Genomic DNA, 16,542 nt, shown 5'->3' with positions numbered 1-16,542 from the left:
ATTTTTACATATTTAATTAAATGATCAATTATGATTCCAAAGTTATTGCTCAAACAAATGATTATTACTATTTTATTTTATTTTATTAAATTGTATATTATTAAAATATATTTGAAAAAAAAATTCAACATTGTGATTGAAAAATAATTGTCTTTATTGCTTTTACGTGTTGAACTCGTTAACATACTAAAACATTTATTTCATGTATGAATTTTCCATCAGTACACCGTGTCCCACTAAGATTTTGTATTTGCTTTGCCCATTAGATGTTTTCTTGTATTCTTTTCTGGCTTAAATATGATTATATAACACTTTGGAACAAATATGCAGAATAGTAAACCGAAGCTTGATGCTAAAATAGCAAATATCTCTACAGCTACAGTGAATTTTCCAGGAGAGCTGACATAAGCAGGAATAAATGTGATCCAAACTGCACAGAATATGAGCATGCTGAATGTGATTAATTTGGCTTCATTAAAATTATCAGGCAGTTTACGAGCCAGAAAAGCTAAAATAAAACATAAAAGAGCCAAAAGTCCTATATATGCCAGCACAGCCCAGAAACCTATAACTGAGCCCAAATCACATTCTAGGATTATTTTATCTATATAATGAACAGTGTTTTTTTGAGGCACTGGTGGTGCAAGTGTTAACCACAGTATACATATAATGACTTGAAAAAGGGTGCAGCAGAAAACACTCATTCTCTGCACAGGCACTGAACATTGAGGGAAACTGCTACCTGGCATTGTGGCTTTAAATGCCATCACCACTGCTATCGTTCTTGCTAAAACACAGGACATACAAAGTGCAAAAGTAATGCCGAATGCCGTATGGCGCAGCTTACAGGACCACTCAGAAGGCTGTCCGATGAAAGTAAGTGAACAAAGAAAACACAGAGTCAGAGAGAAGAGCAGCAAGAGGCTCAGCTCAAAGTTGCTTGCCTTTACAAGTGGCGTGTCTCGAAAATAGAAAAACACCAATCCTACTGCTATAGTGATAGAAACTCCAGTTAATGAAACAGCTGTCAGGAGAATCCCCATGTTTTCATCAAACGAAAGGAATTCCACTTTCTTTGGAACACACAGACTATGATTTTCATTTGACCAGTATTCCTGGGGGCATCTGATGCATTCAACAGAGTCTAAAATAAGAGAAAATGGTCACAATCATTCATCTGTTATCTCTATATATATATCTATATATATTAGCCATAAAGTAACACATGAAAACATACTAGTCTCGTTGCTAATTTCACCCACAGGGCATTGTATGCAGGCAAAGCAGCATGGAGGCCTCCCTTTGATTTGTGCCTGTCTGTATCCTGGCTCACAGCTCGTACTGCACACTGATCTCGGCCTCTGACACACATTCCGTTTTAGTTCAAATTTGGGAAATAAAACATTTAGTATAATTTCACAATAAGTTTTCAATTCTGTACTCCATACCTACCATATTGCTATTTCCAGCCCAAACTATATTAACAGGATTCATGACAAACTGCTTGTCAGCTGGGAGAGAGGCATCGTAGTAACCCACTGCGACAAAGTTTATTTCTCCAACTAAATTTTTCTGCCAGTTTACCAGCTCATATTTTGCAGTAGGGTCTCCATTAGCATTGAAATAGACACGTTCACCTGATGGTATTGTAAAGTTCACACGCTGTAAGGATTCTTGTACCTGCATTGGGAAATCATGTTATTTTTACATCCATGTGTATTTTCTTGTAATCCTTTCCTCTCAGTACTGTTGTATTTTTACTGTTCTATTTTTATTTATTTATTATTTATTTTTCATTTATTTTCTTACCTGGCCAGGTAGAAACAGATTTGTTTGGGTGCAGTTTACATTTCCATCAGCACTACAAGCCAAAGCGTTATGTAAAGCATGAGCTATTGCATAAACTGCTTTATACACATTGTTGGAAATCCTTAGCTCTGAAACATCAGTGAATGTATTATTTATTCCTTTGAGATCTTCAAATCCAGTACAGAGTTTTACACCCTCTGTTTTTGGTGAAAACTGACATCCAAATGTCACTTCCCAGAATTCTATTAAAAGGGAATTTGAGGGAATCTGAGATGGATGAACCTTTAGAAGGAAGTCCTTTAGCCCTGGAATTTTAGACTTATTGATGGTAAATCCTAATGCACTGCTGATAACCTTTGATGTAGTTTCAGTTGCTAAATATCTGGCAGTTATCCAGGACTCACTGCCTACCCATTGAAGCCCTGTCACATTTTGAGCAAAGGCCTCCTCTAACAAAACATCCATTTCATTTTGAGCCAAAAAGGCTACCAAAACTTTAGCTGTTCCTTTTTTGATTATTTCTACAACTTTAGCAATGCTCTCCTTTGAATTTGTCCTTAGAATTGCTTCATTATACTCAATGCAGACTCCCTCTTTTGCAGCTGCCTCCACAAATGTGGCCATGCCATTGTTGCCATAGTCATTGTCGCTTCTTACTGCTCCAACCCAGGTCCATCCAAAATACTTCACTAACTGAGCCAAAGCTCTGCTCTGGTAATAATCACTGGGAATTGTTCTGAAGAAGGATGGATATTCCTTTCTGTTGCTCAGGCAAGCGCACGTAGCAAAATGGCTGATCTGTTGAAAGTAAGGGACATGTCAAGACAGCATTATTCATGTATCACATTTAAAAGAATTAACACTATCACTTTTATCTCCATGTATTTTACCACTGGAATCTTGAATGGTCCTGTTGCTCTAGACATCACTATAGTCGAGGAAGACTCTGATTCCCCAATGATGGCCTGCACTGCTGAATGCCCCAAGCATGTTTCATGAGCTGTAAGCTCTTGACCATTTATTAAACCCACTGCCGATCTCATTGAGGCTAATGTTGAGCCACAGCTATCAAATATCTTATATCCAATGGAAATATTAGGAAGCAGGCCACTCTTGTTTATTTCATCAATAGCAAAGATCATGGTCTGAACAAACCGGAATTCTCTGAAGTTCAAGCTAAATAAATAAATATTAACAATCTTATTAATATTTATTCACATTAGCATGATTTCATATTATTATTCACAATTTGTTTATACACTTTGACTTCCACAGTTCCTGACAAATAAATTACAAAAGAAGAAGAAAGATTAAAAATAAACAAACCTTGTGCAGATTAGACGTTGTGGCTTCTCAGTAAATGACACTGGCTGTAATGTAATTTTGCTGTGAATTGAAAAAGCTCCTCCAATGATGACATCACCATCCTTGGAGAGCTGGGGGTACTCGGGGTTCCCAATCATTTGGCAATTAGCCTTTTCTCCCTTTACTTTGAAGACACAGAGGAGCAAAAATGCATGTAGAAACATCACAGAGGCTCTGGGGCACTAGTGTATTTCCTTTACAAATGGAAGAGCAAGTTATATAGGGAGTGACGGATCCTTCTGGGTGCCTTCAATATGAAATCATGTGATCATATCTCAACACGTCATCACCATTTTTTTCGTGGTTATATTGAATGCATACTTTATGGTTAGTTTTCCGTCCCATAAATACATTTATGTTAGTGTGTATACAGATAATTGTGATTGTATTCGGCAACATATGCCCGATTATTATTCCCTGGAGCAATGTAGCAAACTATTATAAAAACGTATTTTCTGCAAATATTACAAGTTCATAAAATATTATTGATTATAATAATATTATTAATTTCCTTCTAGAAGCCTTATTGCACAGGTAGACAGAAGAGTGGTTTTCAGTAAATATCAAATTCAGTAAACAAATGTGGTTTAGTCAGCCAAGAAAACCGAACATATCTAAACATAACACCAAAGATATGTTAGATATGTTCGGTTTCCTCGGCTGACTACGAAACATTTGTTTCCTGAATTTGTTGATATTTCCTGAAACCCACTCTTCCACCTACCTGTGCAATAATTCATTGGTCACCGGCAAATACATTATCACATGTTTCCATTTTTTGTACATACAGTACATCACCTTTCCATGCGGATTATGTTTGTATATCTAATACTGCACAAAACAATGGGAGTATTGAGCTTCATGTGTTACACATAGGTACACAAGCCTGTTTACCATGAAAAGGTCTCAATCTAATAAGGGATCTTTATAGGTGTCTGTATGATTTTTCTCATTAGGGAGACAGGAGTCCACATTGAAATATAATCCCCATCAAAATATTCACCATCATTAGCTGAAACCTAATAATTTAACAATTAATAGTAAACAATTCTTCTGGTGCTTAGATTTTTTGAACACAGGACTCTTTCTGCATCCCAGTCACTGCTTGTCAATCACTAGCAGCTGGCTGCAAATTACCTGCATATTTCATATCCCATTGCTCTGAGGCCCTTCTCACTACAATGGAGTATGTGGACATCACACTAAACACATTTTATGTAACCGTTATTTTTGTTGTACTTGCAAGCCTGGCCTGGCTTAAGGTACTTGAGGTAGATGACTGTCTGTCCATACAAGGTGATTGATTTGATTTATTTGTATGGTGTCCTCCTTTCTTTTATGTATATGAAATTTCGAAGAGTAATTATTTTTATTATTATTTGTAGTATTATTATTATTAGTAGTAGTAGTAGTAGAATTTAGAATCGTCAAACAGTCCATTCAAAGCAATCAAATGACTCCTGTTGCAGGTTTGAATCATTTTATTTGTCATTTAACTGCAGTTTTCCCCATCATATTTTTCTTTGTGTTCAGTTCAGGTTTAAACAGAATAATATAACATTTAGGTGTAAATATACAGAATAGTAGAGCAAAACTGGAGGCCAGAATAGCAAATATCTCCACAGCTACAGTGAATTTTCCAGGTGAACTCACATAAGCTGGAATAAATGTAAGCCAAACTGCACAGAATATCAGTATGCTGAATGTAATGAATTTAGCTTCATTAAAATTATCAGGCAGCTTCCTAGCTAGAAAAGCTAAAACAAAGCACAAGAAAGCAAGAACTCCTATATACCCCAACACAGCCCAGAAACCTATAGCTGAGCCCAAGCTACATTCTAATATGATCTTTTCCTTGTAGTAGTTCATGTTTTTGTATGGGAAAGGAGGAGAAACTGTTAACCAAAGTACACAGATAAGAACCTGTATGAGAGTGAAGGCAAGTACACTGAGTCTCTGCTGTAGAGGCCCAAACCATTTCATTAAATTACTGCCTGGAAGTGTAGCCCTGAAGGCCATTAACACCACTACTGTTTTCCCCAGAACACAGGAGATACAGAGGACAAAGGTGATCCCAAACGCTGTGTGACGCAGCATACAGGACCAATCAGAGGGCTGACCAATGAAAGTAAGTGAACAGAGGAAGCACAGAGTCAGAGAGAAGAGCAGCAGGAAGCTCAGCTCAGAGTTGTTGGCTTTAACAATGGGAGTGTCTTTTTTCATCAGAAACAAAACAGCTACTAACACAGTTATTGCTGCTCCAAACAAAGAAAAAAATACCAGTATTATCCCCATGACCTCTGTAAATGAAAGAAACTCTACAACCTTTGACACACATTTATCTCTTTGAGCATTAGACCAATATTCTCCTGGACACTGCTCACAGTTATTTGAATCTGAAAAAAATTATAGTTATTCTTATTAGGAGGGAATAGAAAAAATTGCCTCATGCCTTTATTTATTCAATCCATTGTTGAGGAACTGTACCCTAAATAATAGGAGGATGATACAAAATGTGCAATTAACAATTTGTCTTTGAATTTTGGTTATGCTGAAATTACCTGTCTGGTTACTGATCTCTCCTTCTGCACATGGTATACAGTCGTAGCAGCAGACAGGCCTTCCTTTCTGTGCAGCTTTCCTGGTTCCTGGAGGACAGCTCTCACTGCACACAGACCTCGGCTTCTAATATGAACAATATGTTATTTCCACAATCAGAATAAATTTCAGAAAATATAAATTGGTTGAGTTAAAAATGTGATAAATATATCCTATTACAAATGTATTGCTCTTTGATAAAATCCATGCAGCATTTCAATGTTATAGTTTTATACACTAAAGCAATATGGAGTAATTTCATACTGTACATATTAGTGGCATGTATATACCATATTTATTTCTTCCTTTATAGTTTATTTTAATAATAGCATAATTGTATGTACCTCTTTTGCCTCTCCAGCCCAAATTATATCATCAGAATTTAGAACAAATTGTTGTCCAGCTGGCAGAGAGGCATCATAATAGCCCACTGCTTTAAACTGCACCTCTCCATTGAAGCCTCGTTGCCAGTTTACCACATCATACTTTGCAGCAGTAGCCCCAGTGCTGTCGAACCACACTTGTTCTCCTACTTTGGTGGTAAAATTGACCTTTTTTAGAGACTCCCCAACCTTTAAATTGAAAAGAAAACAAATATTTATTTAATTTCAATACCAGTCATGGTTATCACTTGCGTGCTTCTGTTCTTTGTGTTACCTGCCATGATTGTATTGTTTTCCCTTTCTCACAACTTTGACCTTCATTGCATCTCAACAGGCTGTGTAGAGAATGTGCTATAGCATAAACTGCATTGTATATGTTATTTGCATATCTCATTTCTGATATGTCTTCATTGTAGTTTTTAAACGGAGTCATATCTTCATATTTCCTGCAGTAGTTTTCACTTTGAGAAATGTTTCCATCTGTTTGCAAACAAGGGAAATCAGTTTGCCAAAACTCTTTAATAACATAATCAGCAAACCCAACAATGTTCATTTTTCCCACATCCAATCCAATGGAACCAGACAATATGTTGTAACTTGCTGGTGTGACTAGATTAACAGCAGTGATCCAGCCTTCAACACCAATCATCTGGTAGCCAGTGACATTCTTTAAAATAAGATGGTCAATTAGAATGTTCATATCAATGTGGGCAAGAAAAATGATAATTACTTTGGCTGTGCCTTTCTTAATAATATCGGCCACTTTCTTGATTTTCTCAGGATCTGAGCGGTCAAACTTCTCAGAGTACTCAACACATATTCCCTCCTCTGTGGCTGCGTTCAGAAAAATTGCCATTCCACTGTTTCCATAATCATTATCACTGTTCACAGCTCCCACCCAAGACCAGCCAAAGTGCTTGACCAAATATGCCAGAGCTCTACTTTGGTAGTAATCACTCGCTATTGTCCTAAAGAAAGACGGGTACTCTTTTCTATTGCTTAAACAGTCACACGTGGCAGCATGGCTTATCTGAGGAAAGAAAGGCAGATAAAAGATAACTGTCTGTATTGTTGGACCTAACGTGGTGGGGTTTTGGCATGCTTATATCCTTTTAACAAGAATAAATTTTAGAGAGACATTGAGAGATAAAATACTAACAATAACTAGCTGAAAAATCGCATATATATAGCATATAGCATACGCATTTACTTAATTGTAGATATTGTTTTATACATGAATATACTTGCATGGTGTACATTTCAAGTGTGTTTTGTAAATATTCAGTAGATTGGTATTAAATAATTATTAGAATTAATGATCCTTACCACTGGGATCTGAAATGGTCCTGTAGATTTTGTGAGTACTATAGTAGGAGAAGACTCTGACTCCCCTATGATGGCTTGTACTACTGCTTGTCCAGAGCAGGCACCATCTGCTGTCATGTCCTGACCGTTCAATAAAGCCATGGCTGCTTTCATACTCAATAATCTAGAGCCACAGTTGTCATAAATCCTGTAACCAATTGAAATATTTTGGAGCAAGCGGTTGCTTCTGTTGATTTCATCAATTACAAAAGTCATGGTCTGAGCAAATCGAAATTCTCTGAGGTTAAATCTATAAATATACATAAAAAATTGGAAAATATGAATCGTATATTGAACATAAAGTCAAAAGTAACAGAATTCCAGTGCAGAAATATAACATAGTTTTCCTAAAAATTTGGTACATACATAATGAAATAATTCAAATGTGAAATTTTCCATTACTACAAACCTAATGCAGATAAAAGGTTGGGGTTTTTCAGTATATGTCAGGGACTGCATCTGTGTACCACTATGTATTGAAAAGACAGCTCCAATTATCACATCTCCATCTTTAGACAGCAGAGGATATGCTGGGTTTTCCAGAATATGGCAATTTTCTCCCCTTGCCATGAATAGAGAAAGGAGTAGTATAAGTAATAACATCACAAAATTCATCCAATGCTTTTACTGGATCCGTCCTCAACAGGTATAATCATGACATATTTATATGTATGGTCTGAGCATCCTTAGTATAACCTTTCAGTCTCAACGAATCAGAGAGGTGATAAGCTCATCTTGTGACATCATTAAGGGACAGCATTTGTGGCTCCATCTATCTGGTTAATTCAAAACTATTAAGACTCAAATTCCTCACAAACACTGCTGTGGGCGTTTCTATTATTTGACATGATCTATAAGTAAAACTTTTTTGTCAATGAAAGATGGAGACAGTTGGTTCGCAAAGACAGTAAGCCAAATGTGTGTGTATGTGTATATTATTTTTCCAGTGGAAAGGGTACCATGTGCATTAGCATCTTCTCCTTATAGTCATAAATGTTGTTTACAAGTTGTAAGCTAAACCTGAGTGTCCCAGGAAGACATTGGTGGAGTCTCTCACAGGCGAGGACGTTCTTCTCTGCATTTCTCCAAGCTGCCTTATAGTTATTCCATTGCACAGCCTCTGTGCTGGCAGTATGGACCTTCAAACTGGGGTGTGTGCAGCATTGACAGTCAAAACCAACTGTGGCCAGTCTACATAAACAAAACCACAGTGTATTAATTATTATTGTGTCTGTGAGTTTGTTCTTTTATTTTATTTATTTATTTATTTTTTTTTTTATAAAAGTCTTCTTCTTCTTCTTCTTCTGGATATGATGTCTATGGCAGCCCAATAAATTGTCAAGAAAAGGTTATACAATTTGGCAAACTGATCGTGGAGTCTCTAAGGTGCATTTGACCAAATTCTGACAAATTAACCAGTTTGTCTATAAAAGGCCAATGGTTCTGACACAGTGATGTGAGAAAGTGTTTGTCCCTTCCTGATTTTTTTTTTTTGCATGTTTGTCACACTAATGTTTCAAATCATCAAACAAATTAAAATATTAGTCAAATATAACACAAGTAAACACAACATGCAGTTTTTATTTGTGAAAAAGTGTTTGCCCCCCTGTTAAAACATAACTGTGGTTTATCACATCTGAGTTCAATTTCTCTAGCAAAACCCAGGCCTGATTACTGCCACACCTGTTCACAATCAGGAAATCATTTAAACAGGACCTGACTGACAAAGTGACGTAGACCAAAAGATCCTCCAAACTACACATCACGCAGTGATCCAAAGAAATTCAGAAACAAATGAGAAAGAAAGTAATCTATCAGTCTGGAAAAGGTTATAAAGCCCTTTCTGAAGCTTTGGGACTCCAGTGAACCACAGTGAGAGCCATTATTCACAAATGGCAAAAACATGGAACAGTGGTGAACCTTCCCAGTAGTGGCAGGCTGACCAAAAATACCCCAAGAGTGCAGGACTACTCATTAAAGATGTCACAAAACACCCCACAACAACATCCAAAGAACTGCAGTCCTCACTTGCCTCAGTTAAGGTCAGTGTTCATGACTCCAAGAAAGAGACTGGGCAAAAATGGCCTACATGGCAGAGTTCCAAGATGAAAACTGCTGCTGAGCAAAGAGAAAATAAAGGCGCATCTCAGATTTGCCAAAAACATCTTGATGAAAACCCCTTTTTGGAAGGTGTGTGTCCCATTACATCTGGCAGAAAAGTAACACAGTCTGGGGCTGTTTTGCTGCTTCAGCACCTGGAAACACTTGCTGTGATAAATGGAACCATAATTTCTGCTGTCTACCAAAAAATCCTGAAATACAATGTACGGCCATCTGTTCGTGACCTCAATCTGGAGCAAACTTTGGTTCTGTAGCAGGACAATGATCCAAAACACACTAGCAAGTCCACCTCTGAATGGCTGAAGAAAAACAAAATGAAGACTTTGGAGTAGCCTAGTCAAAGTCCTGACCTGAATCCTATTGAGATGCTGTGGCATGACCTTAAAAAGGCAGTTCATGCTCAAACACCTCCAATGTGGCTGAATTACAACAATTCTGCAAAGATGAGTGGACCAAAATTCCTCCACGGTGCTGTAATGGACTCATTGCAAGTTGTGTTTACTTGTTATCTTTGACTAATATTTAAATTTGTTTGAGTATCTAAAACATTAAAGTGTGACAAACAAGGGCCAACACTTTTTCACACCACTTTATGCTTTAAATGTGTGCTTTGAAGCTATTCACCAAAGTTCTTGCCTGCACCATCTCCTGGTCAAAGTTTGAAATAACATGTTAAAAATGATTCCAGGTTTGGCTTATATTGTTCTAACACCGATCTAAAGGTGCAGGTACAATACTAGCTTACTGCCCAATTTGTTATCCAAAACTTTTGCCCTGTAGTCAGGGAATTCTACATCATGAGTGAAACATTAAAATCATTCTTGAATCCCTTTGGTAAAATATTGGGTCTATGGCTTTAATGTGATTACTTAGGAAACTGCTTGGCCCCATAAATGGCACTTGCAGCTTTATGTATCATTTGACAAATCTATTATGACAGTGCTAAGTAATGAACAATAACTATTGTGTATTTGTTAGCTGTTATTTAAAAGCTAATTTGACTCTGATTATGCAATGTGTCTCATTCTAGCCTGTTAGTATGGGTAATGTGTCAAATTATACTTGTGATAATTATAAATAATTTAAACAATATAATCTTTACTCCTGATTGAACTGTCATGTACGATACACTGCTGATGCTGAGGTTTGTTGTTCACAGCAATATTCCCGCAGGAATTTATGAAAGTATATTATGTTGCTGCCAGCTGGGTTTAATTAATATGGTTGTTATTTGTAATTATAGTGTTCATAGAGGCACCTATCACATTGCTATCCAGATGAGTTCTTTCTCACAGGAGTGTTTTGTCAGCTTGTGCAAGTTCCAACATGTCACTCTCTAAATCTCTAGACAACCGTCTGCCTCACACACAGGTTCCTGCTGCATGCTCCCATCTGACTGCCTTCTCACCTGCATCATAACCTTAGTTGACCTTGTTGTTTCTTTCTAGTTGTACACACAAAATAGTGAATTTCCAAATAAGCTTATGATGTAAACGTAATTTTTTTGTTTGTTTGTTCTTTTGTATCTTGTGATATATATATATATATATATATATATATATATATATATATATATATATATATATATATATATATATATATTTGCATATGCATATACTTTAGGTCTTTAATGTCCTCTGCTGATCTGATAGAAACCATAGTAGATGCTTTAACAATCAAGTTAACCAAGTTCAACCAAAGCAGTAACCATCATCAACTTGTACAAGTATTTTAAATTTGACATAGAATTAGTCATGAGATATCACACATTCTTAGTGCCAATAATGTAATTGTCTCATATTGTAGATACAGAATATATGTCTATAAACAAACAAAAAAAAAACCACAAATGCACTTTTTAATGATGTATTTAATATGTTCTCATCCACATTTGTTCTTAAATTCATCATCCATCCAATTCCTGTACTGCTTATCATATACAGGGGTACAAGGTGGGAAGGGAATCATCCCATTTAAGGGTCAATCACACTCATTTGTACACCATAAGCAATTTATGTATGTATTTACTGTATGTATGTGTGAATGAATTGGTTTAATTAATTAAATATTGGTTAGATGAATTGGGGCCTATTAATATGTGCGGTTGTAAATTTTAACTTCAAACCTTTACTTCGACACATCACATGTTCTTTGTGTAAAAGTAAATTGTGTTATTGATTACAAACAAGCATGTTACTGTGTACAAAATATCTGTCTACAGACAGAGCTAAGACACAACTTCTTCGATAAGTTTAATCTATTCTCACCCTTAGTATGCATAGCAGATTTAATTAGATGTAAGAGGACTAAAGATTATATTAAGAAAATTGTTCAGATAAATTGATTAAATGTATCTTTGTGAATTTGAACAACGTGATTCTCAAAGTGATTTAGATGCAGTTTTCCCCATCATATTTTTCTTTGTGTTCAGTTCAGGTTTAAACAGAATAATATAACATTTAGGTGTAAATATACAGAATAGTAAAGCAAAACTGGAGGCCAAAATAGCAAATATCTCCACAGCTACAGTGAATTTTCCAGGAGAGCTGACATAAGCTGGAATAAAAGTAATCCAAACTGCACAGAATATCAGTATGCTGAATGTAATGAATTTAGCTTCATTAAAATTATCAGGCAGCTTCCTAGCTAGAAAAGCTAAAACAAAGCACAGGAAAGCTAGAACTCCTATATACCCCAACACAGCCCAGAATCCAATAGCTGAGCCTAAACTACATTCTAATATGATCTTTTCCTTGTAGTAGTTCATGTTTTTGTATGGGAAAGGAGGAGAAACTGTTAACCAAAGCACACAGATAAGAACCTGTATGAGAGTGAAGGCAAGTACACTGAGTCTCTGCTGTAGAGGCCCAAACCATTTCATGACATTACTTCCTGGAAGTGTAGCCCTGAAGGCCATTAACACCACTACAGTTTTCCCCAGAACACAGGAGATACAGAGGACAAAGGTGATCCCAAACGCTGTGTGACGCAGCATACAGGACCACTGAGAGGGCTGACCAATGAAAGTAAGTGAACAGAGGAAGCACAGAGTCAGAGAGAAGAGCAGCAGGAAGCTCAGCTCAGAGTTGTTGGCTTTAACAATGGGAGTGTCCTTTTCTATTAGAAATAAAACCGCTACTAGCACAGTAAGTGCAGCTCCAGCCAAAGAAAAAAATACCAGTATTATTCCCATGACCTCTGTAAATGAAAGAAACTCTATGACCTTTAACACACATTTATCTCTCTCAGCATTAGACCAATATTCTCCTGGACACTGCTCACAGTTATTTGAATCTGCAAAATAATCATGATTGTTATTAATAAAAAAAAAGAAAAGAAACATGGATAATAAATTGCATCCGAAATAATAAAAGAAGGATACACAGGGTACAATTAACAAATCTTTGAATTTTGGTAATACTGAAATTACCTGTCTGGTTACTGATCTCTCCTTCTGCACATGGTATACAGTCGTAGCAGCAGACAGGCCTTCCTTTCTGTGCAGCTTTCCTGGTTCCTGGAGGACAGCTCTCACTGCACACAGACCTCGGCTTCTAATATGAAAAATTTAGTATAGATAGAAACTTTTATCTTTATTAAGGGTTTGTTTCTCTATTGAAATCTATGCAGCTGTACAGCCCCCTAATATGGACTTAAAGGTCTTCATTTTGTAAGAGGAAGAATAATCTATTTTGGTTTAGATAATATTTTATAAAAAAAAAATCTTAGAATTAGTAAATGATGTATGTACCTCTTTTTTTTCTCCAGCCCATACTATATCTTCATTGTTTAGCACAAACTGTTGTCCACTTGGCAGTGAGGCATCGTAATAGCCCACAACCTTAAACTCCACTTCTCCATTAAACCCTTGTTGCCAGTTCACCACATCATACTTTGCAGCCGTTGCCCCAGTGCTGTCAAACCACACCTGTTCGCCTAATTTGGTGGTAAAGTTAACCTTTTTTAGATCTTCAATAACCTACGAACGGAGAAGAAAACAAATATCCGAACAAGTATTGATTTTATGAATACATCACCTATTGGCAAAGTTTGAATTAGTTTTGTCCTTTGTGTTACCTGCCATGATTGTATTGTTTTCCCTTTCTTACAACTCTTGTTTTCTCTGCATCTCAACAGGCTGTTTAGAGAATGTGCTATAGCATAAACTGCACTATATATGTTTTTTGCATATCTTAATTCTGATATGTCTTCATTGTAGTTTTTAAATGGAATCATATCTTTATATTTCCTGCAGTTGTTTTCAATTTCAGAAATGTTTCCCTCCATTTGCAAGCAAGGGGAAATTGTTTGCCAAAATTCGTTTACAACATAATCAGCAAAATCAGCAATGTTTAATTTTCCCACATCAAAACCAATGGATCCAGCCAATATGTTGTAACTTGCTGGTGTGACCAGATTAACAGCAGTAACCCATGCCTCAACACCAATCATCTGGTAGCCAGTGACGTTGTTTAGAATTAGGTGATCTATTAGAATGTTCATATCAAAATGGGCAAGAAACATGATAATTACTTTGGCTGTGCCTTTCTTAATAATATCGGCCACTTTCATGATTTTGGCAGTGTCTGAACGGTCAAACTTCTCAGAGTACTCAACACATATTCCCTCCTCTTTGGCTGCATTCAGAAAAATAGCCATTCCATTGTTCCCATAATCATTATCACTGTTCACAGCTCCCACCCAAGACCAGCCAAAGTGCTTGGCCAAATATGCTAGAGCTCTACTCTGATAGTAATCACTTGCTATGGTCCTAAAGAAAGATGGATACTCTTTTCTGTTGCTTAGACATTCACACGTGGCAGCATGACTTATCTGAGGAAAGAAAAACAAAAAAAATATGTTTTGATGCATCTTACAGGAAAGTAATTACATTTATTTTCTCTTATAAAGAGAACATTAAACAGAAGCCTGCACAATCACAAATTTTCAGATTTACAAGCAATTTAATGTAGCCAGACCTCCTATCAGCATCACTGGCACAGGACTGAACCAATAACCTAACTGTGAAGTGGCAATATTACCAAGTTGGCCTCCATGCTGTCATTACAAATAACATACACTGCTCAGAGAGAATTGAATTGAATAAATTACCTGTAGATTTTTTTCTTATAAATAGAGTTTGTCTTGTAACTATTACATATATTTTTATTAAATAATTATTAAAATCTTTAATCCTTACCACTGGGATCTGAAAAGGTCCTGTAGTTTTTGTAAGTGCTATAGTAGGAGTAGATTCTGACTCTCCGATGATGGCTTGTACTACTGCTTGTCCAGAGCAGGAATCATCTGATTCCATGTTTTGACCATTCATCAAAGCCATGGCTGCTTTCATAGATAACATTCTTGAACCGCAGTTGTCATAAATCATGTAACCAATTGAGATATTTGGGAGCAAGGTGTTGCTTCTATTGATTTCATCAATTGCATAAGTCATGGTCTGAGCAAGGCGTAATTCTCTTAGGTTAAATCTACAAATAAACATAAAATTCATACAAATTTTCATATTATGTATTTAATATTATATCAGAACTATAGGAGTCATTGTGTAATAAAGTACAGAAATACAATACACATTTCCTGAAAATAACACTAATGTGAAATTTTCCACTACAACAAACCTAATGCAGATTAAAGATTGAGGTTTTTCAGTATATGGCAGTGACTGCATCTGTGTACCATCATGTATTGAAAAGACAGCTCCAATTATTACATCTCCATCTTTAGATAGCAGAGGATAAGATGGGTTTTCCAGGATTTGGCAATTTTCTCCCTTTGCCATGCTAATAGAAAGGAGTAGTACAAGGAATAACATGACGAGTTGTGCTGAATCAATCCTGTACAGAATTACAATGCATCTCATACATTTAAAGGCACTATTGTGGGTCTTTTGGGAATGACATTTCAGATTAGACAAAGCAGAGTGGTGAGGAGCTTCGTGATGTCATTCAATTACAGGATGCTAGATGCTATTTTAAACATGCTATTTTAAAATTGCATGTGCCATGAAATATGTTGTGTTGACTGACTAATAGCGGAATAAATGTGCCCCTATATATCTTTGTCTAAAAGCTGGAAGCTTATGGAGTCAAACCAAACAACAATTTATACCTGTACAAGAGGAAGCCATTTGATAGAAAATCCTACAAAGCATATAAGAAATTAAATAACAATAGGTCCAGACCTCATAGTACAACCTTAGCTGTCACCCTTTTTAGCATTTGATTAAATAATTTGACAAACTCATGTAGAAATGGACTAGCTGAAAAAGTATGTCTTGCAAACAACTGATGCTGACAGACACTGTAAGGGGGAGTGGAACGACTCTTTCAAACACAATGTATAGTGTATCTTGCAAACACCTGTTTCAAGCTCTTGGTTCAGCTACTCAATCTGGATGATAGATTAAAGATGGAATCCAGAGGAGAGGCTGATGGACACACCCAAGATCTGGAAAAACTTTGAAATTGGAAGTGAACTGAGATGAAGTTGTTGGAAATTGTCTGGAAAACGGGCTGTAGTAGGAGCTGGGATGTCTCTTTGGTCTATTTATAGCAAGTTGGGCAGGGGAATGAAGTGAGCCATGTTGGAGAAACGATCCACCACAGATGGTGGTGCACCCAATGGATGGAGGAATGCCAGTGACACAAATCAAGGAGATGTGGTAGCTCAGTGGTTAAGGTGTTGGACTACTTATCAGAAGATCATGGGTTCGAATGCCAGGTCCACCATGCTGTCACTACTGGGCCCCTGAGCAAAGCCCATAACCCTCAATTGCTCATTGGATAAATTGTATAAAAAAAATGAAAGTCCCCCAGGATAAGGGTGTCTGCACAAAATCATGAGTGTCAGTTCTGGGGTGTCAGAAAAGGCAAGAATTATA

The 16,542-nt window shown here is 36.6% G+C and overlaps 3 protein-coding genes across 3 annotated transcripts; all 3 read right to left on the bottom strand.

Moving 5' to 3' along the window:
- Positions 1–236: 236 nt before the first annotated feature.
- LOC132851140 (extracellular calcium-sensing receptor) lies at positions 237–3,338 on the bottom strand. Its single transcript, XM_060877776.1, has 6 exons — positions 3,136–3,338; positions 2,700–2,985; positions 1,810–2,607; positions 1,453–1,680; positions 1,238–1,361; positions 237–1,144 (listed from the first exon to the last, which is right to left on the bottom strand). The coding sequence occupies exons 1-6, from the start codon at positions 3,336–3,338 to the stop codon at positions 237–239; spliced, it is 2,547 nt and encodes an 848-aa protein (XP_060733759.1).
- A 1,324-nt stretch (positions 3,339–4,662) lies between these two features.
- On the bottom strand, positions 4,663–8,090 carry LOC132851139 (extracellular calcium-sensing receptor-like). Its single transcript, XM_060877775.1, has 6 exons — positions 7,930–8,090; positions 7,482–7,770; positions 6,430–7,185; positions 6,117–6,344; positions 5,736–5,856; positions 4,663–5,570 (listed from the first exon to the last, which is right to left on the bottom strand). The coding sequence occupies exons 1-6, from the start codon at positions 8,088–8,090 to the stop codon at positions 4,663–4,665; spliced, it is 2,463 nt and encodes an 820-aa protein (XP_060733758.1).
- A 3,931-nt stretch (positions 8,091–12,021) lies between these two features.
- On the bottom strand, positions 12,022–15,474 carry LOC132851706 (extracellular calcium-sensing receptor-like). The gene is made up of 6 exons (XM_060878691.1): positions 15,281–15,474; positions 14,842–15,130; positions 13,719–14,474; positions 13,393–13,620; positions 13,072–13,195; positions 12,022–12,935 (listed from the first exon to the last, which is right to left on the bottom strand). Exons 1-6 carry the CDS (start codon positions 15,472–15,474, stop codon positions 12,022–12,024), a joined length of 2,505 nt encoding a protein of 834 aa, XP_060734674.1.
- Positions 15,475–16,542: the final 1,068 nt, after the last annotated feature.

Source organism: Tachysurus vachellii, chromosome 9 (assembly GCF_030014155.1).
Source record: "Tachysurus vachellii isolate PV-2020 chromosome 9, HZAU_Pvac_v1, whole genome shotgun sequence".
In the NCBI taxonomy this organism is placed as follows: domain Eukaryota; kingdom Metazoa; phylum Chordata; class Actinopteri; order Siluriformes; family Bagridae; genus Tachysurus; species Tachysurus vachellii.
This window is presented reverse-complemented; position numbering and strand designations above follow the sequence as displayed.

Coding starts and splice junctions, on each gene's coding strand:
- LOC132851140 (XM_060877776.1), bottom strand. CDS start 3,338: ATGTTTCTACATGCATTTTTGCTCCTCTGTGTCTTCAAAGTAAAGGGA. Junction 2,986..3,135: donor CAACGTCTAATCTGCACAAG/GTTTGTTTATTT, acceptor TTATTTATTTAG/CTTGAACTTCAGAGAATTCC. Junction 1,362..1,452: donor GGGCTGGAAATAGCAATATG/GTAGGTATGGAG, acceptor AATGTGTGTCAG/AGGCCGAGATCAGTGTGCAG.
- LOC132851139 (XM_060877775.1), bottom strand. CDS start 8,090: ATGGCAAGGGGAGAAAATTGCCATATTCTGGAAAACCCAGCATATCCT. Junction 7,771..7,929: donor CAACCTTTTATCTGCATTAG/GTTTGTAGTAAT, acceptor GTATATTTATAG/ATTTAACCTCAGAGAATTTC. Junction 7,186..7,481: donor GACCATTTCAGATCCCAGTG/GTAAGGATCATT, acceptor TTCTTTCCTCAG/ATAAGCCATGCTGCCACGTG.
- LOC132851706 (XM_060878691.1), bottom strand. CDS start 15,474: ATGTTATTCCTTGTACTACTCCTTTCTATTAGCATGGCAAAGGGAGAA. Junction 15,131..15,280: donor CAATCTTTAATCTGCATTAG/GTTTGTTGTAGT, acceptor GTTTATTTGTAG/ATTTAACCTAAGAGAATTAC. Junction 13,621..13,718: donor AAACAATACAATCATGGCAG/GTAACACAAAGG, acceptor CTCCGTTCGTAG/GTTATTGAAGATCTAAAAAA.